Source organism: Engystomops pustulosus, chromosome 7, assembly GCF_040894005.1.
Source record: "Engystomops pustulosus chromosome 7, aEngPut4.maternal, whole genome shotgun sequence".
NCBI classification, from domain to species: domain Eukaryota; kingdom Metazoa; phylum Chordata; class Amphibia; order Anura; family Leptodactylidae; genus Engystomops; species Engystomops pustulosus.
In genome coordinates, this window is record NC_092417.1 from 184,280,628 (window position 1) to 184,302,907 (window position 22,280).

The window sequence follows — 22,280 nt, forward strand, 5'->3', positions numbered from 1 at the left end:
ACAGGATGTAACTCAGGATCAGTACAGGATAAGTAATGTCATGTATGTACAGTGACTGCACCAGCAGAATAGTGAGTGCAGCTCTGGAGTATAATACAGGATGTAACTCAGGATCAGTACAGGATAAGTAATGTCATGTATGTACACAGTGACTGCACCAGCAGCAGAATAGTGAGTGCAGCTCTGGGGTATAATACAGGATGTAACTCAGGATCAGTACAGGATAAGTAATGTCATGTATGTACAGTGACTGCACCAGCAGCAGAATAGTGAGTGCAGCTCTGGGGTATAATACAGGATGTAACTCAGGATCAGTACAGGATAAGTAATGCCATGTATGTACACAGTGACTGCCCCAGCAGCAGAATAGTGAGTGCAGCTCTGGAGTATAATACAGGATGTAACTCAGGATCAGTACAGGATAAGTAATGTCATGTATGTACACAGTGACTGCACCAGCAGCAGAATAGTGAGTGCAGCTCTGGGGGTATAATACAGGATGTAACTCAGGATCAGTACAGGATAAGTAATGTCATGTATGTACAGTGACTGCTCCAGCAGCAGAATAGTGAGTGCAGCTCTGGAGTATAATACAGGATGTAACTCAGGATCAGTACAGGATAAGTAATGTCATGTATGTACACAGTGACTGCACCAGCAGCAGAATAGTGAGTGCAGCTCTGGGGTATAATACAGGATGTAACTCAGGATCAGTACAGGATAAGTAATGTCATGTATGTACACAGTGACTGCACCAGCAGCAGAATAGTGAGTGCAGCTCTGGAGTATAATACAGGATGTAACTCAGGATCAGTACAGGATAAGTAATGTCATGTATGTACACAGTGACTGCACCAGCAGCAGAATAGTGAGTGCAGCTCTGGAGCATAATACAGGATGTAACTCAGGATCAGTACAGGATAAGTAATGTCATGTATGTACACAGTGACTGCACCAGCAGCAGAATAGTGAGTGCAGCTCTGGAGTATAATACAGGATGTAACTCAGGATCAGTACAGGATAAGTAATGTCATGTATGTACACAGTGACTACACCAGCAGCAGAATAGTGAGTGCAGCTCTGGGGTATAATACAGGATGTAACACAGGATCAGTACAGGATAAGTAATGTCATGTATGTACACAGTGACTGCACCAGCAGCAGAATAGTGAGTGCAGCTCTGGAGCATAATACAGGATGTAACTCAGGATCAGTACAGGATAAGTAATGTCATGTATGTACACAGTGACTGCACCAGCAGCAGAATAGTGACTGCAGCTCTGGGGTATAATACAGGATGTAACTCAGGATCAGTACAGGATAAGTAATGTCATGTATGTACACAGTGACTGCCCCAGCAGCAGAATAGTGAGTGCAGCTCTGGAGTATAATACAGGATGTAACTCAGGATCAGTACAGGATAAGTAATGTCATGTATGTACACAGTGACTGCACCAGCAGCAGAATAGTGAGTGCAGCTCTGGAGTATAATACAGGATGTAACTCAGGATCAGTACAGGATAAGTAATGTCATGTATGTACACAGTGACTGCCCCAGCAGCAGAATAGTGAGTGCAGCTCTGGGGTATAATACAGGATGTAACTCAGGATCAGTACAGGATAAGTAATGTCATGTATGTACACAGTGACTGCCCCAGCAGCAGAATAGTGAGTGCAGCTCTGGGGTATAATACAGGATGTAACTCAGGATCAGTACAGGATAAGTAATGTCATGTATGTACACAGTGACTGCCCCAGCAGCAGAATAGTGAGTGCAGCTCTGGGGTATAATACAGGATGTAACTCAGGATCAGTACAGGATAAGTAATGTCATGTATGTACACAGTGACTGCACCAGCAGCAGAATAGTGAGTGCAGCTCTGGAGTATAATACAGGATGTAACTCAGGATCAGTACAGGATAAGTAATGTCATGTATGTACACAGTGACTGCACCAGCAGCAGAATAGTGAGTGCAGCTCTGGAGTATAATACAGGATGTAACTCAGGATCAGTACAGGATAAGTAATGTCATGTATGTACACAGTGACTGCACCAGCAGCAGAATAGTGAGTGCAGCTCTGGGGTATAATACAGGATGTAACTCAGGATCAGTACAGGATAAGTAATGTCATGTATGTACACAGTGACTGCACCAGCAGCAGAATAGTGAGTGCAGCTCTGGGGTATAATACAGGATGTAACTCAGGATCAGTACAGGATAAGTAATGTCATGTATGTACACAGTGACTGCACCAGCAGCAGAATAGTGAGTGCAGCTCTGGAGTATAATACAGGATGTAACTCAGGATCAGTACTTTGGATGTTATTCCTTCTCCTGTACAAGACGTTGGAGGAGGAATACACACGGCAGCGGATGATACATCACATGTCTGATAAGAGATGGAAACTAGCATCACTCAGATGCCCCGGGGGCAGTGGATACAGCAGGACCACCCAGCTTTCCCAGACCCCTGAATCCCGCACGGCCTCCTCCATGTTCTGCCTGTACGCTGCGAGGACGAAGCAGAGACGTCGGGGGAATGATGGACGTTCGGGGCTCCTGCAGCCGCTGCGCTGTCATTACCAGGGATATAATTACACAATGGGATCATTAATTATAATAATAAAGGTTATAGCAGATTACTATAAATTACAGCCCGGAGAACCTCTACCTGCTGCCGGAACACCCAGCCATCCGCACAGACTGCAGGAACCCAACACTGCCAGAGCCGACCGGGGGGCGCTGCACAACTGCCCATCTAATATAACCTGCAGATATTACATCACATGTGACTGATCTCCTCCTCTTATAACGCTCCAGCACTGATATAACCTGCAGATATTACATCACATGTGACTGATCTCCTCTTATAACGCTCCAGCACTGATATAACCTGCAGATATTACATCACATGTGACTGATCTCCTCCTCTTATAACGCTCCAGTACTGATATAACCTGCAGATATTACATCACATGTGACTGATCTCCTCCTCTTATAACGCTCCAGCACTGATATAACCTGCAGATATTACATCACATGTGACTGATCTACTCCTCTTATAACGCTCCAGTACTGATATAACCTGCAGATATTACATCACATGTGACTGATCTCCTCCTCTTATAACGCTCCAGTACTGATATAACCTGCAGATATTACATCACATGTGACTGATCTCCTCCTCTTATAACGCTCCAGTACTGATATAACCTGCAGATATTACATCACATGTGACTGATCCCCTCCTCTTATAACGCTCCAGCACTGATATAACCTGCAGATATTACATCACATGTGACTGATCTCCTCTTATAACGCTCCAGCACTGATATAACCTGCAGATATTACATCACATGTGACTGATCTCCTCCTCTTATAACGCTCCAGCACTGATATAACCTGCAGATATTACATCACATGTGACTGATCCCCTCCTCTTATAACGCTCCAGCACTGATATAACCTGCAGATATTACATCACATGTGACTGACCTCCTCCTCTTATAACGCTCCAGCACTGATATAACCTGCAGATATTACATCACATGTGACTGATCTCCTCCTCTTATAACGCTCCAGTACTGATATAACCTGCAGATATTACATCACATGTGACTGATCCCCTCCTCTTATAACGCTCCAGCACTGATATAACCTGCAGATATTACATCACATGTGACTGATCTCCTCCTCTTATAACGCTCCAGTACTGATATAACCTGCAGATATTACATCACATGTGACTGATCTCCTCCTCTTATAACGCTCCAGTACTGATATAACCTGCAGAAATTACATCACATGTGACTGATCTCCTCCTCTTATAACGCTCCAGTACTGATATAACCTGCAGATATTACATCACATGTGACTGATCTCCTCCTCTTATAACGCTCCAGTACTGATATAACCTGCAGATATTACATCACATGTGACTGATCTCCTCCTCTTATAACGCTCCAGTACTGATATAACCTGCAGATATTACATCACATGTGACTGATCTCCTCCTCTTATAACGCTCCAGCACTGATATAACCTGCAGATATTACATCACATGTGACTGATCTCCTCTTATAACGCTCCAGTACTGATATAACCTGCAGATATTACATCACATGTGACTGATCTCCTCCTCTTATAACGCTCCAGTACTGATATAACCTGCAGATATTACATCCCATGTGACTGATCTCCTCCTCTTATAACGCTCCAGTACTGATATAACCTGCAGATATTACATCACATGTGACTGATCTCCTCCTCTTATAACGCTCCAGCACTGATATAACCTGCAGATATTACATCACATGTGACTGATCTCCTCTTATAACGCTCCAGTACTGATATAACCTGCAGATATTACATCACATGTGACTGATCTCCTCCTCTTATAACGCTCCAGCACTGATATAACCTGCAGATATTACATCACATGTGACTGATCTCCTCCTCTTATAACGCTCCAGTACTGATATAACCTGCAGATATTACATCACATGTGACTGATCTCCTCCTCTTATAACGCTCCAGCACTGATATAACCTGCAGATATTACATCACATGTGACTGATCTCCTCCTCTTATAACGCTCCAGTACTGATATAACCTGCAGATATTACATCACATGTGACTGATCTACTCTTATAACGCTCCAGCACTGATATAACCTGCAGATATTACATCACATGTGACTGATCTCCTCCTCTTATAACGCTCCAGTACTGATATAACCTGCAGATATTACATCACATGTGACTGATCTCCTCCTCTTATAACGCTCCAGCACTGATATAACCTGCAGATATTACATCACATGTGACTGATCTCCTCCTCTTATAACGCTCCAGTACTGATATAACCTGCAGATATTACATCACATGTGACTGATCTACTCTTATAACGCTCCAGCACTGATATAACCTGCAGATATTACATCACATGTGACTGATCCCCTCCTCTTATAACGCTCCAGCACTGATATAACCTGCAGATATTACATCACATGTGACTGATCTCCTCTTATAACGCTCCAGTACTGATATAACCTGCAGATATTACATCACATGTGACTGATCTCCTCTTATAACGCTCCAGCACTGATATAACCTGCAGATATTACATCACATGTGACTGATCTCCTCCTCTTATAACGCTCCAGCACTGATATAACCTGCAGATATTACATCACAGGTGACTGATCTCCTCCTCTTATAACGCTCCAGCACTGATATAACCTGCAGATATTACATCACATGTGACTGATCTCCTCCTCTTATAACGCTCCAGCACTGATATAACCTGCAGATATTACATCACATGTGACTGATCTCCTCCTCTTATAACGCTCCAGCACTGATATAACCTGCAGATATTACATCACATGTGACTGATCTCCTCTTATAACGCTCCAGTACTGATATAACCTGCAGATATTACATCACATGTGACTGATCCCCTCCTCTTATAACGCTCCAGTACTGATATAACCTGCAGATATTACATCACATGTGACTGATCTCCTCTTATAACGCTCCAGTACTGATATAACCTGCAGATATTACATCACATGTGACTGATCTCCTCTTATAACGCTCCAGCACTGATATAACCTGCAGATATTACATCACATGTGACTGATCTCCTCTTATAACGCTCCAGTACTGATATAACCTGCAGATATTACATCACATGTGACTGATCTCCTCCTCTTATAACGCTCCAGCACTGATATAACCTGCAGATATTACATCACATGTGACTGATCTCCTCTTATAACGCTCCAGTACTGATATAACCTGCAGATATTACATCACATGTGACTGATCTCCTCTTATAACGCTCCAGCACTGATATAACCTGCAGATATTACATCACATGTGACTGATCTCCTCCTCTTATAACGCTCCAGTACTGATATAACCTGCAGATATTACATCACATGTGACTGATCTCCTCCTCTTATAACGCTCCAGTACTGATATAACCTGCAGATATTACATCACAGGTGACTGATCTCCTCCTCTTATAACGCTCCAGTACTGATATAACCTGCAGATATTACATCACATGTGACTGATCTCCTCTTATAACGCTCCAGTACTGATATAACCTGCAGATATTACATCACATGTGACTGATCTCCTCCTCTTATAACGCTCCAGTACTGATATAACCTGCAGATATTACATCACATGTGACTGATCTCCTCCTCTTATAACGCTCCAGTACTGATATAACCTGCAGATATTACATCACATGTGACCGATCTCCTCTTATAACGCTCCAGTACTGATATAACCTGCAGATATTACATCACATGTGACTGATCTCCTCTTATAACGCTCCAGTACTGATATAACCTGCAGATATTACATCACGTGACTGATCTCCTCTTATAACGCTCCAGCACTGATATAACCTGCAGATATTACATCACATGTGACTGATCTCCTCTTATAACGCTCCAGTACTGATATAACCTGCAGATATTACATCACATGTGACTGATCTCCTCCTCTTATAACGCTCCAGCACTGATATAACCTGCAGATATTACATCACATGTGACTGATCTCCTCTTATAACGCTCCAGTACTGATATAACCTGCAGATATTACATCACATGTGACTGATCTCCTCTTATAACGCTCCAGCACTGATATAACCTGCAGATATTACATCACATGTGACTGATCTCCTCCTCTTATAACGCTCCAGTACTGATATAACCTGCAGATATTACATCACATGTGACTGATCTCCTCCTCTTATAACGCTCCAGTACTGATATAACCTGCAGATATTACATCACAGGTGACTGATCTCCTCCTCTTATAACGCTCCAGCACTGATATAACCTGCAGATATTACATCACATGTGACTGATCTCCTCCTCTTATAACGCTCCAGCACTGATATAACCTGCAGATATTACATCACATGTGACTGATCTCCTCCTCTTATAACGCTCCAGTACTGATATAACCTGCAGATATTACATCACATGTGACTGATCTCCTCCTCTTATAACGCTCCAGTACTGATATAACCTGCAGATATTACATCACATGTGACTCATCTCCTCTTATAACGCTCCAGTACTGATATAACCTGCAGATATTACATCACATGTGACTGATCCCCTCCTCTTATAACGCTCCAGTACTGATATAACCTGCAGATATTACATCACATGTGACTGATCCCCTCCTCTTATAACGATCCAGCACTGATATAACCTGCAGATATTACATCACATGTGACTGATCTCCTCTTATAACGCTCCAGTACTGATATAACCTGCAGATATTACATCACATGTGACTGATCTCCTCTTATAACGCTCCAGTACTGATATAACCTGCAGATATTACATCACATGTGACTGATCTCCTCTTATAACGCTCCAGTACTGATATAACCTGCAGATATTACATCACATGTGACTGATCTCCTCCTCTTATAACGCTCCAGTACTGATATAACCTGCAGATATTACATCACATGTGACTGATCTCCTCTTATAACGCTCCAGTACTGATATAACCTGCAGATATTACATCACATGTGACTGATCTCCTCCTCTTATAACGCTCCAGTACTGATATAACCTGCAGATATTACATCACATGTGACTGATCTCCTCCTCTTATAACGCTCCAGTACTGATATAACCTGCAGATATTACATCACATGTGACTGATCTCCTCCTCTTATAACGCTCCAGCACTGATATAACCTGCAGATATTACATCACATGTGACTGATCTCCTCCTCTTATAACGCTCCAGTACTGATATAACCTGCAGATATTACATCACATGTGACTGATCTCCTCTTATAACGCTCCAGTACTGATATAACCTGCAGATATTACATCACATGTGACTGATCCCCTCCTCTTATAACGCTCCAGCACTGATATAACCTGCAGATATTACATCACATGTGACTGATCTCCTCCTCTTATAACGCTCCAGCACTGATATAACCTGCAGATATTACATCACATGTGACTGATCTCCTCTTATAACGCTCCAGCACTGATATAACCTGCAGATATTACATCACATGTGACTGATCTCCTCTTATAACGCTCCAGTACTGATATAACCTGCAGATATTACATCACATGTGACTGATCTCCTCTTATAACGCTCCAGTACTGATATAACCTGCAGATATTACATCACATGTGACTGATCTCCTCTTATAACGCTCCAGTACTGATATAACCTGCAGATATTACATCACATGTGACTGATCTCCTCTTATAACGCTCCAGTACTGATATAACCTGCAGATATTACATCACATGTGACTGATCTCCTCTTATAACGCTCCAGTACTGATATAACCTGCAGATATTACATCACATGTGACTGATCTCCTCTTATAACGCTCCAGTACTGATATAACCTGCAGATATTACATCACATGTGACTGATCCCCTCCTCTTATAACGCTCCAGCACTGATATAACCTGCAGATATTACATCACATGTAGCGCCTATAACCCTGACTACACACGGGGCAGTTATAAGATTCGGGTGTGTAATACGTGTCCCAGGCTGCACAGGAAGGGGTTAATAGGCAGTGACATCAGCGCCGCGTTTCATGTGCAACTAAAGTAAACAAACACAAACCAGCGACGCTCACCAATCCCGTTCTACGAGGCGCCGCAGCGCCAACCGCCAGAGAGACAGAGAGCACTGCTCATCCTGGGCCGCCTGATTCATGTACTGCAGGCACTCTACACAGGGGGCTCCAAGACAGAGAGCACTGCTCATCCTGAGCCACCTGATTCATGTACTGCAGGCGCTCTACACAGGGGGCTCCAAGACAGAGAGCACTGCTCATCCTGAGCCACCTGATTCATGTACTGCAGGCACTCTACACAGGGGGCTCCAAGACAGAGAGCACTGATTATCCTGAGCCCCCTGATTCATGTACTGCAGGCACTGTACACAGGGGGCTCCAAGACAGAGAGCACTGCTCATCCTGAGCCCCCTGATTCATGTACTGCAGGCGCTCTACACAGGGGGCTCCAAGACAGAGAGCACTGATTATCCTGAGCCCCCTGATTCATGTACTGCAGGCACTCTACACAGGGGGCTCCAAGACAGAGAGCACTGCTCATCCTGAGCCCCCTGATTCATGTACTGCAGGCGCTCTACACAGGGGGCTCCAAGACAGAGAGCACTGCTCATCCTGAGCCCCCTGATTCATGTACTGCAGGCACACTACACAGGGGGCTCCAAGACAGAGAGCACTGCTCATCCTGGGCCCCTGATTCATGTACTGCAGGCACTGTACACAGGCCGCTCCAAGACAGAGAGCCCTGCTCATCCTGAGCCCCCTGATTCATGTACTGCAGGCGCTCTACACAGGGGGCTCCAAGACAGAGAGCACTGCACATCCTGAGCCCCCTGATTCATGTACTGCAGGCACTCTACACAGGGGGCTCCAAGACAGAGAGCACTGCACATCCTGGGCCGCCTGATTCATGTACTGCAGGCACTCTACACAGGGGGCTCCAAGACAGAGAGCACTGCTCATCCTGGGCCCCTGATTCATGTACTGCAGGCACTGTACACAGGCCGCTCCAAGACAGAGCACTGCTCATCCTGAGCCCCCTGATTCATGTACTGCAGGCACTGTACACAGGGGGCTCCTAGACAGAGAGCACTGCTCATCCTGGGCCCCTGATTCATGTACTGCAGGCACTCTACACAGGGGGCTCCAAGACAGAGAGCACTGCTCATCCTGGGCCGCCTGATTCATGTACTGCAGGCACTCTACACAGACCGCTCCAAGACAGAGAGCACTGCTCATCCTGAGCCCCCTGATTCATGTACTGCAGGCACTCTACACAGGGGGCTCCAAGACAGAGAGCCCTGCTCATCCTGAGCCCCCTGATTCATGTACTGCAGGCACTCTACACAGGGGGCTCCAAGACAGAGAGCACTGATTATCCTGAGCCCCCTGATTCATGTACTGCAGGCACTCTACACAGGGGGCTCCAAGACAGAGAGCACTGCTCATCCTGAGCCCCCTGATTCATGTACTGCAGGCACTCTACACAGGGGGCTCCAAGACAGAGAGCACTGCTCATCCTGAGCCCCCTGATTCATGTACTGCAGGCACACTACACAGGGGGCTCCAAGACAGAGAGCACTGCTCATCCTGAGCCCCCTGATTCATGTACTGCAGGCACACTACACAGGGGGCTCCAAGACAGAGAGCACTGCTCATCCTGAGCCCCCTGATTCATGTACTGCAGGCACTCTACACAGACCGCTCCAAGACAGAGAGCACTGATTATCCTGAGCCCCCTGATTCATGTACTGCAGGCACTCTACACAGGGGGCTCCAAGACAGAGAGCACTGCTCATCCTGCGCCGCCTGATTCATGTACTGCAGGCACTGTACACAGGGGGCTCCAAGACAGAGAGCACTGATTATCCTGAGCCCCCTGATTCATGTACTGCAGGCACTCTACACAAGGGGCTCCAAGACAGAGAGCACTGCTCATCCTGGGCCCCCTGATTCATGTACTGCAGGCACTATACACAGGGGGCTCCAAGACAGAGAGCACTGCTCATCCTGCGCCGCCTGATTCATGTACTGCAGGCACTGTACACAGGGGGCTCCAAGACATAGAGCCCTGCTCATCCTGAGCCCCCTGATTCATGTACTGCAGGCACTCTACACAGGGGGCTCCAAGACAGAGAGCACTGATTATCCTGAGCCCCCTGATTCATGTACTGCAGGCACTGTACACAGGGGGCTCCTAGACAGAGAGCACTGATTATCCTGAGCCCCCTGATTCATGTACTGCAGGCACTGTACACAGGGGGCTCCTAGACAGAGAGCACTGCTCATCCTGGGCCCCTGATTCATGTACTGCAGGCACTCTACACAGACCGCTCCAAGACAGAGAGCACTGCTCATCCTGAGCCCCCTGATTCATGTACTGCAGGCACTGTACACAGGCCGCTCCAAGACAGAGAGCACTGCTCATCCCGAGCCCCCTGATTCATGTACTGCAGGCACACTACACAGGCCGCTCCAAGACAGAGAGCACTGATTATCCTGAGCCCCCTGATTCATGTACTGCAGGCACACTACACAGGCCGCTCCAAGACAGAGAGCACTGCTCATCCTGAGCCCCCTGATTCATGTAATGCAGGCACTCTACACAGACCGCTCCAAGACAGAGAGCACTGCTCATCCTGAGCCACCTGATTCATGTAATGCAGGCACTCTACACAGGGGGCTCCAAGACAGAGAGCACTGCTCATCCTGAGCCCCCTGATTCATGTACTGCAGGCACTCTACACAGACCGCTCCAAGACAGAGAGCACTGCTCATCCTGAGCCCCTGATTCATGTACTGAACGCACTCTACACAGGGGGCTCCAAGACAGAGAGCCCTGCTCATCCTGGGCCCCTGATTCATGTACTGCAGGCGCTCTACACAGGGGGCTCCAAGACAGAGAGCACTGCTCATCCTGAGCCCCCTGATTCATGTACTGCAGGCACTGTACACAGGGGGCTCCAAGACAGAGAGCCCTGCTCATCCTGAGCCCCCTGATTCATGTACTGCAGGCGCTCTACACAGGGGGCTCCAAGACAGAGAGCACTGCTCATCCTGAGCCCCCTGATTCATGTACTGCAGGCACTGTACACAGGGGGCTCCAAGACAGAGAGCACTGCTCATCCTGAGCCCCCTGATTCATGTACTGCAGGCACTCTACATAGGGGGCTCCAAGACAGAGAGCACTGCTCATCCTGAGCCCCTGATTCATGTACTGAACGCACTCTACACAGGGGGCTCCTAGACAGAGAGCACTGCTCATCCTGAGCCACCTGATTCATGTACTGCAGGCACTGTACACAGGGGGCTCCAAGACAGAGAGCACTGCTCATCCTGAGCCCCCTGATTCATGTACTGCAGGCACTCTACACAGGGGGCTCCAAGACAGAGAGCCCTGCTCATCCTGGGCCCCTGATTCATGTACTGCAGGCGCTCTACACAGGGGGCTCCAAGACAGAGAGCACTGCTCATCCTGAGCCCCCTGATTCATGTACTGCAGGTACTCTACACAGGGGGCTCCAAGACAGAGAGCACTGCTCATCCCGAGCCCCCTGATTCATGTACTGCAGGCACTCTACACAGGGGGCTCCAAGACAGAGAGCACTGATTATCCTGAGCCCCCTGATTCATGTACTGCAGGCACTGTACACAGGGGGCTCCAAGACAGAGAGCACTGCTCATCCTGAGCCCCCTGATTCATGTACTGCAGGCGCTCTACACAGGGGGCTCCAAGACAGAGAGCACTGATTATCCTGAGCCCCTGATTCATGTACTGCAGGCACTCTACACAGGGGGCTCCAAGACAGAGAGCACTGCTCATCCTGCGCCGCCTGATTCATGTACTGCAGGCACTGTACACAGGGGGCTCCAAGACAGAGAGCACTGCTCATCCTGAGCCACCTGATTCATGTACTGCAGGCACTGTACACAGGGGGCTCCAAGACAGAGAGCACTGCTCATCCTGAGCCCCCTGATTCATGTACTGCAGGCACTCTACACAGGGGGCTCCAAGACAGAGAGCCCTGCTCATCCTGAGCCCCCTGATTCATGTACTGCAGGCGCTCTACACAGGGGGCTCCAAGACAGAGAGCACTGCTCATCCTGAGCCCCCTGATTCATGTACTGCAGGTACTCTACACAGGGGGCTCCAAGACAGAGAGCACTGCTCATCCCGAGCCCCCTGATTCATGTACTGCAGGCACTCTACACAGGGGGCTCCAAGACAGAGAGCACTGATTATCCTGAGCCACCTGATTCATGTACTGCAGGCACTGTACACAGGGGGCTCCAAGACAGAGAGCACTGCTCATCCTGAGCCCCCTGATTCATGTACTGCAGGCACTCTACACAGGGGGCTCCAAGACAGAGAGCACTGATTATCCTGAGCCCCCTGATTCATGTACTGCAGGCACTGTACACAGGGGGCTCCAAGACAGAGAGCACTGCTCATCCTGAGCCCCCTGATTCATGTACTGAACGCACTCTACACAGGGGGCTCCTAGACAGAGAGCACTGCTCATCCTGAGCCACCTGATTCATGTACTGCAGGCACTCTACTCTCCAGGACCCTTATGCTGGAAAACGGGATAGAAACAGGGGTTCATGATGTGGTATCGGAGGTGTCACCCCTTTGTGGTGAGGGGCCCCCATTCACTGACAATACAATAGTTCAGTGATGGCGAACCTATGGCACGGGTGCCAGAGGTGGCACTCAGAGCCCTTTCTGTGGGCACCCGGGCCATTGCCCCAGCGCACCAGACAGAACTCAAACAATCTTCCTGCAGTTCCAAGCAACTTAAAAGATGCTGCTTTCAGTCATATTTTGAAACTTAGTTCACTACTTGTAGGAAGAGGGAGTATGAATAGACAGGGGCGAATTATCTTTGGAGGACCTCCTGCTGGCCCCACGATTCTCTATGCACAGAGCGACACTGGAAAGAAGCTAAAATGATGCAAATTTTCCATCTTTCTACTGTGTTGCCGTCCTCAGGAGGCCAATATGATTGAAAGTTGTTGAAGATCAGGGAGCAATAAGTTACTGCTTTAATTTTTGGTTGGCACCATACTATAAATTAAGGGGGTTTTTGGATCCTTTTTGGGCACTCGGCTGCTAAAAGGTTTGCCATCACTGCAATAGTTCATCAAAGCAGCCACTCAGGAGTCTGGGAAAGCTGTGTGCAGCCACAGTCACTGCACTGCTGGGGGATCTGTCTGGAAAAGGGACACACTGTAACAAAACTATGGAGACAAAAAACATCTCAAAGCTTCCTCTTAAAGGGAACCTGTCAGCAGGGACCTCATTGTTACTGAAGACAGGTTGCAGAAGCCCATTACACCTCTCTGCCTTTTCCAAGTATTTGCATTACAGTATAATTGTGTGTAATAACTTACCTAGCACCCTGACAGAATCCTCTGTGTAGTCCCAGGGGTTGGGCTTTGGTTCGGATGCATTTCAAAACAACATGTGACTTGTCTGTACTACTCACTCCTCAGCTCTCAGCCCCCACCTTTGTGCTTCTGTACAGCTCCTCCCTCACCCCTCTGTGAAGGAGCAGAAGGGAGGAGCTGTACAGGAGCACAAAGGTGGGGGCTGAGAGCTGAGGAGTGAGTAGTACAGACAAGTCACATGTTGTTTTGAAATGCATCCGAACCAAAGCCCAACCCCTGGGACTACACAGAGGATTCTGTCAGGGTGCTAGGTAAGTTATAACACACAATTATACTGTGATGCAAATGCTGAGAGGAAGCAGAGAGGCAGATGAAGGGGTGATGGGCTCCTGTAACCCGTCTCTAGTGAAGATGAGGGCCCTGGTGACAGGTTCCCTTTAAGATCTCTTCTTGCTGTCAGTGACTAGCATCATTATTGAGGCCAGGCTCACATCTCCTCCAATATAGAAGCAACAACCGAGCCGGTTACAATGTATCAGTGCAGCCAGCGCAACTGGTTGTTTGTTACAATGTGTCAGTCTGGAATCCAGGATAATTATTGAATAGTAATAGAAGGGCTTTGGGGATCCTGTCAGCCTATCAGAGGAACCCCGAAAATAATGTCAGAGAGCAAGCAGCGCTACATCGTAAGGGTCGTCACCATGTGTAACATTAACCCATTACACTCCATCCTGCTGTGACCCTTCACTGCAGGACTCCAACTTTACATTGGTTAAGAAGGGAGAGGTCATTGAGGTCAAACTACATACAGGGGCGACCCCTGACCCTGCATCCAACAGGTGGTCCCAGAAATGCATCACTGCCCGAGGGCGCCCCCCAAGTGGTACAATCAGAAAGGGGAAAAGGGGCAATAGTCACATTCTGATAAATGGCACAATATTATACACTGCCCTGGCACTACCATGGGTGGCACTACTATGTAACACTCAGCTGCTACCCGTACGTGGCATTACATGGTGTCCACCCTCACACTGTCCTGGCACTACCATGGGTGGCACTACTATGTAACACTCAGCTGCTACCCGTACATGGCATTACATGGTGCCCACCCTCACACTGCCCTGGCACTACCATGGGTGGCACTACTATGTTACACTCAGCTGCTACCCGTACGTGGCATTACATGGTGCCCACCCTCACACTGCCCTGGCACTACCATGGGTGGCACTACTATGTTACACTCAGCTGCTACCCGTACGTGGCATTACATGGTGCCCACCCTCACACTGCCCTGGCACCACTATGGGTGGCACTACTATGTAACACTCAGCTGCTACCCGTACGTGGCATTACATGGTGTCCACCCTCACACTGCCCTGGCACCACTATGGGTGGCACTACTATGTTACACTCAGCTGTTACCCGTACGTGGTATTACATGGTGTCCACCCTCACACTGTCCTGGCACCACCATGGGTGGCACTACTATGTTACACTCAGCTGTTACCCGTACGTGGCATTACATGGTGCCCACCCTCACACTGCCCTGGCACTACCATGGGTGGCACTACTATGTTACACTCAGCTGTTACCCGTACGTGGCATTACATGGTGCCCACCCTCACACTGCCCTGGCACTACCATGGGTGGCACTACTATGTTACACTCAGCTGTTACCTGTACGTGGCATTACATGGTGTCCACCCTCACACTGTCCTGGCACTACCATGGGTGGCACTACTATGTTACACTCAGCTGTTACCCGTACGTGGCATTACATGGAGCCCACCCTCACACTGTCCTGGCACTACCATGGGTGGCACTACTATGTAACACTCAGCTGCTACCCGTACGTGGCATTACATGGTGCCCACCCTCACACTGTCCTGGCACTACCATGGGTGGCACTACTATGTTACACTCAGCTGTTACCCGTACGTGGCATTACATGGAGCCCACCCTCACACCGCCCTGGCACCACCATGGGTGGCACTACTATGTAACACTCAGCTGTTACCCATACGTGGCATTACATGGTGGCCACCCTCACACCGCCCTGGCACCACCATGGGTGGCACTACTATGTAACACTCAGCTGTTACCCGTACATGGCATTACATGGTGGCCACCCTCACACTGCCCTGGCACTACCATGGGTGGCACTACTATGTTACACTCAGCTGCTACCCGTACGTGGCATTACATGGTGCCCACCCTCACACCGCCCTGGCACCACCATGGGTGGCACTACTATGTTACACTCAGCTGCTACCCGTACGTGGCATTACATGGTGCCCACCCTCACACTGCCCTGGCACCACCATGGGTGGCACTACTATGTAACACTCTGCCATTCCTATGTAGGGTCCTTTGGGTGCCCTCGCTCAGCCCTTAGAGTTAACCTTTAACCTTAGGAGGCAACAAAAAATTTACATTTTGGCATTGAGAACATTTTTTTTAGTTTTCTCTGTCGCTTTACATTTAATATTAACATTTTATCACAAGTGACCCAAAGATTTACACATCATGTGATCAGGGAGAACCCACCCCCCCCCCCCGACAAAAATATCCGGACACAGACAAGACCTGACTACGACTACCAGACAGCCGGGCTCCATCCAACGTCCACAGGAAGTGGCACAGAGTCACGGACCCTGCAGAGGACATGAAATCGTCAGGACACCGAGGCACGGAGAGCAGAGATCCGGGTGCAGGACGCAGGACACGGGGGGGCGGGGGGGCACTGGTTATCAGCAGCTGCCGGCTACATATTGATTGGATGCTCAGCACTTAAGGGTCCATTTTCCTGCTGTACATAATGGAGGGAAGAGAAAATGTATCCACACGGCTCAATCCCCGACAGAGGAGAAAACATGGAGGAACTCCGACTACCAGAGCCCGGGATATAATAGGCGACATGTAGTAATGACACACAAGTGGTCATGGGGGAGGGGCAATAGAATATGTCACCCCAGGATGTAATGGCTGATAACAGAGAGTAATAGATTGTATCCCCCCCCCTGTACAGTCTCCTGTCCCCGGGGTGTAATGGCTGATAACAGAGAGTAATAGATTGTATCCCCCCTGTACAGTCTCCTGTCCCCGGGGTGTAATGGCTGATAACAGAGAGTAATAGATTGTATCCCCCCTGTACAGTCTCCTGTCCCCGGGGTGTAATGGCTGATAACAGAGAGTAATAGATTGTATCCCCCCTGTACAGTCTCCTCTCCCCGGGATGTAATGGCTGATAACAGAGAGTAATAGATTGTATCCCCCCTGTACAGTCTCCTCTCCCCGGGGTGTAATGGCTGATAACAGAGAGTAATAGATTGTATCCCCCCTGTACAGTCTCCTCTCCCCGGGATGTAATGGCTGATAACAGAGAGTAATAGATTGTATCCCCCCCCCTGTACAGTCTCCTCTCCCCGGGGTGTAATGGCTGATACCAGAGAGTAATAGATTGTATCCCCCCCCTGTACAGTCTCCTCCCCCCGGGGTGTAATGGCTGATAACAGAGAGTAATAGATTGTATCCCCCCTGTACAGTCTCCTCTCCCCGGGGTGTAATGGCTGATAACAGAGAGTAATAGATTGTATCCCCCCCTGTACAGTCTCCTCTCCCCGGGATGTAATGGCTGATAACAGAGAGTAATAGATTGTATCCCCCTGTACAGTCTCCTCTCCCCGGGATGTAATGGCTGATAACAGAGAGTAATAGATTGTATCCCCCTGTACAGTCTCCTCTCCCCGGGGTGTAATGGCTGATAACAGAGAGTAATAGATTGTATCCCCCCTGTACAGTCTCCTCTCCCCGGGGTGTAATGGCTGATAACAGAGAGTAATAGATTGTATCCCCCTGTACAGTCTCCTCTCCCCGGGGTGTAATGGCTGATAACAGAGAGTAATAGATTGTATCCCCCCTGTACAGTCTCTTCTCCCCGGGATGTAATGGCTGATAACAGAGAGTAATAGATTGTATCCCCCCTGTACAGTCTCCACCCCCCGGGATGTAATGGCTGATAACAGAGAGTAATAGATTGTACCCCCCTGTACAGTCTCCTCTCCCCGGGATATAATGGCTGATAACAGAGAGTAATAGATTGTATCCCCCCCTGTACAGTCTCCTCTCCCCGGGATGTAATGGCTGATAACAGAGAGTAATAGATTGTATCCCCCCCTGTACAGTCTCCTCTCCCCGGGATGTAATGGCTGATAACAGAGAGTAATAGATTGTATCCCCCCCTGTACAGTCTCCTCTCCCCGGGGTGTAATGGCTGATAACAGAGAGTAATAGATTGTATCCCCCCTGTACAGTCTCCTCTCCCCGGGGTGTAATGGCTGATAACAGAGAGTAATAGATTGTATCCCCCTGTACAGTCTCCTCTCCCCGGGATGTAATGGCTGATAACAGAGAGTAATAGATTGTATCCCCCCCTGTACAGTCTCCTCTCCCCGGGGTGTAATGGCTGATAACAGAGAGTAATAGATTGTATCCCCCCCTGTACAGTCTCCTCTCCCCGGGGTGTAATGGCTGATAACAGAGAGTAATAGATTGTATCCCCCTGTACAGTCTCCTCTCCCCGGGGTGTAATGGCTGATAACAGAGAGTAATAGATTGTATCCCCCCTGTACAGTCTCCTCTCCCCGGGGTGTAATGGCTGATAACAGAGAGTAATAGATTGTATCCCCCCCTGTACAGTCTCCTCTCCCCGGGGTGTAATGGCTGATAACAGAGAGTAATAGATTGTATCCCCCCTGTACAGTCTCCTCTCCCCGGGGTGTAATGGCTGATAACAGAGAGTAATAGATTGTATCCCCCCCTGTACAGTCTCCTCTCCCCGGGGTGTAATGGCTGATAACAGAGAGTAATAGATTGTATCCCCCCTGTACAGTCTCCTCTCCCCGGGGTGTAATGGCTGATAACAGAGAGTAATAGATTGTATCCCCCTGTACGGTCTCCTCTCCCCGGGATGTAATGGCTGATAACAGAGAGTAATAGATTGTATCCCCCCCTGTACAGTCTCCTCTCCCCGGGATGTAATGGCTGATAACAGAGAGTAATAGATTGTATCCCCCCCCTGTACAGTCTCCTCTCCCCGGGGTGTAATGGCTGATAACAGAGAGTAATAGATTGTATCCCCCCCCTGTACAGTCTCCTCTCCCCGGGGTGTAATGGCTGATAACAGAGAGTAAAAGTGTGCATCAGGCACACTGATGATGATGATGTAGGTCTATGGTCAGGAGGGGGGGGACAATTCTGATCCCTGACCCCGGAGTCATGTGACATCACTTCTCACAACAAGACAAAACTTTATGGCTGATGAAAAACAAACCCCAATAATTTGGTAACAAAAAGTATCAGAAAGCGGCATCATGTGACCCCATCACCCCCCACCAGGCCCGGGGGTCACTGTGCAGGGACCCAAACAACTCCCAGCCTGGAAACAAAGAGTTAACACCTCCAGAAGTTTATGTTACAAAGTTTCAAAACAAATCGCAAAGTGTCACAAAGTGTCAGGAAGAGTGAGCGCCGCCTCCCCGACTACTGCAGTCGCCCGCTGCTCACCTGCTCCCGGGAGATGCACGGCAGGGACGGTCTCCGGGACATCTTGCTGTAGTAGTTGGCCTCCCCCAGGGACACGCAGCTGGACCTCCGCCGGGGCCTGATCACCGGCACCTTGTCCTCCAGCATGGCGGCCGGGCTCCTCGGTGGCGCCTCCCGCTGCTGGAAGCCCAGAGCCAGCAGGGAGCCGGCCAGGCCCACCAGGCAGCCGCCCAGGGCTCTGAGGGAGTGGGGCAGAGCGCCCAGGCTGCTCCGGGACAGCAGCCACACCAGGCCGGAGAAGAGCAGCAGCAGCACGGAGTGCCTCGCCCGCAACCCCCGCCACAGGCTGAGCAGCCCCACGGCCAGCAGCACCAGCACCAGGCGCAGCTCATCCCCGGCGGCCGGCAGCAGCACCTCCCCGCTGCAGCAGCACACCGGCAGCAGCAGCAGCCAGAGCCGACCCCCGGAGCCCCCGCCGCCCGACTGCGCCCGGGCCAGGAAGCCGCTCAGGAAGAAGAAGGCGCAGCCCAGGCTGAAGAGGGGGCTCAGGGCGTGCAGCAGGACGGGCGCCCACCCCAGCCCCCCGGCCAGCACCGAGCAACCGGCCGCCAGCAGCGCCCCCGCCCCGCACAGCGGCCGCCACAGGAGCCCCGGAGGGTCCGGCCTCAGGGGGGTCACACAGCTCCGCACGTAGCCATTCCTGTCCGGGCTCTTCATGCTGGGAGCTCACCCTGCAGCCCGCGGGCAACCTCATGTCCCCATAGTGCGCCCTCCAGAGCCGCCAGCAGCCGCCTCCCAGCACTCAGCGCCCTCCTCCCAGCAGCTGGAGCGATATAAGCTATAATAGTCCAGCCCCGACTGCTCGCACTGTCACCTCCAGCAACTTCTGACAGCCCGCACGTCACAGGGAGTGCTACACCCACCGGCACCCCGGACACGGGTCACCCCAGATACTGCACCCCGGACACGGGTCACCCCAGATACTGCACCCCGGACACGGGTCACCCCAGATACTGCACCCCGGACACGGGTCACCCCAGATACTGCACCCCGGACACGGGTCACCCCAGATACTGCACCCCGGACACGGGTCACCCCAGATACTGCACCCCGGACACGGGTCACCCCAGATACTGCACCCCGGACACGGGTCACCCCAGATACTGCACCCCGGACACGGGTCACCCCAGATACTGCACCCCGGACACGGGTCACCCCAGATACTGCACCCCGGACACGGGTCACCCCAGATACTGCACCCCGGACACGGGTCACCCCAGATACTGCACCCCGGACACGGGTCACCCCAGATACTGCACCCCGGACACGGGTCACCCCAGATACTGCACCCCGGACACGGGTCACCCCAGATACTGCACCCCGGACACGGGTCACCCCAGATACTGCACCCCGGACACGGGTCACCCCAGATTCTGCACCCCGGACACGGGTCACCCCAGATACTGCACCCCGGACACGGGTCACCCCAGATACTGCACCTCGGACACGGGTCACCCCAGATACTGCACCCGGACACGGGTCACCCCAGATACTTCACCCCGGACACGGGTCACCCCAGATACTGCACCCCGGACACGGGTCACCCCAGATACTGCACCCCGGACACGGGTCACCCCAGATACTGCACCCCGGACACGGGTCACCCCAGATACTTCACCCCGGACACGGGTCACCCCAGATACTGCACCCCGGACACTGGTCACCCCAGATACTGCACCCCGGACACGGGTCACCCCAGATACTGCACCCCGGACACGGGTCACCCCGGATACTGCACCCCGGACACGGGTCACCCCGGATACTGCACCCCGGACACGGGTCACCCCGGATACTGCACCCACCGGCACCCCGGACACGGGTCACCCGAAATACTGCACCCCGGACACGGGTCACCCCGGATACTGCACCCCGGACACGGGTCACCCCGGATACTGCACCCACCGGCACCCCGGACACGGGTCACCCCGGATACTGCACCCCGGACACGGGTCACCCCGGATACTGCACCCCGGACACGGGTCACCCCGGATACTGCAACCCGGACACGGGTCACCCCGGATACTGCACCCCGGACACGGGTCACCCCGGATACTGCACCCCGGACACGGGTCACCCCGGATACTGCACCCCGGACACGGGTCACCCCGGATACTGCACCCCGGACACGGGTCACCCCGGATACTGCACCCCGGACACGGGTCACCCCGGATACTGCACCCCGGACACGGGTCACCCCGGATACTGCACCCCGGACACGGGTCACCCCGGATACTGCACCCCGGACACGGGTCACCCCAGATACTGCACCCACCGGCACCCCGGACACGGGTCACCCCTAATACTACACCCCGGACACGGGTCACCCCTAATACTACACCCCGGACACGGGTCACCCCAGATACTTCACCACGGACACTGGTCACCACAGATACTGCACCCCGGACACGGGTCACCCCAGATACTGCACCCACCGGCACCCCGGACACGGGTCACCCCTAATACTACACCCACCGGCACCCCGGACACTGGTCACCCCAGATACTGCACCCACCGGCACCCCGGACACGGGTCACCCCTAATACTGCACCCACCGGCACCCCAGACACGGGTCACCCCAGATACTGCACCCCGGACACGGGTCACCCCAGATACTGCACCCCGGACACGGGTCACCCCAGATACTGCACCCCGGACACGGGTCACCCCAGATACTGCACCCC

At 50.9% G+C, this 22,280-nt stretch overlaps 1 protein-coding gene across 1 annotated transcript in view; it reads right to left on the reverse strand.

Moving 5' to 3' along the window:
• PDE3B (phosphodiesterase 3B) overlaps window positions 1-20,405 on the reverse strand; it is a 110,507-nt gene extending 90,102 nt beyond the window's left edge. The window contains 1 exon segment of the mRNA XM_072119183.1: window positions 19,561-20,405. Coding sequence (XP_071975284.1) covers window positions 19,561-20,256 — 696 coding nt within the window. The 5' untranslated portion in view covers window positions 20,257-20,405.
• Window positions 20,406-22,280: the final 1,875 nt, after the last annotated feature.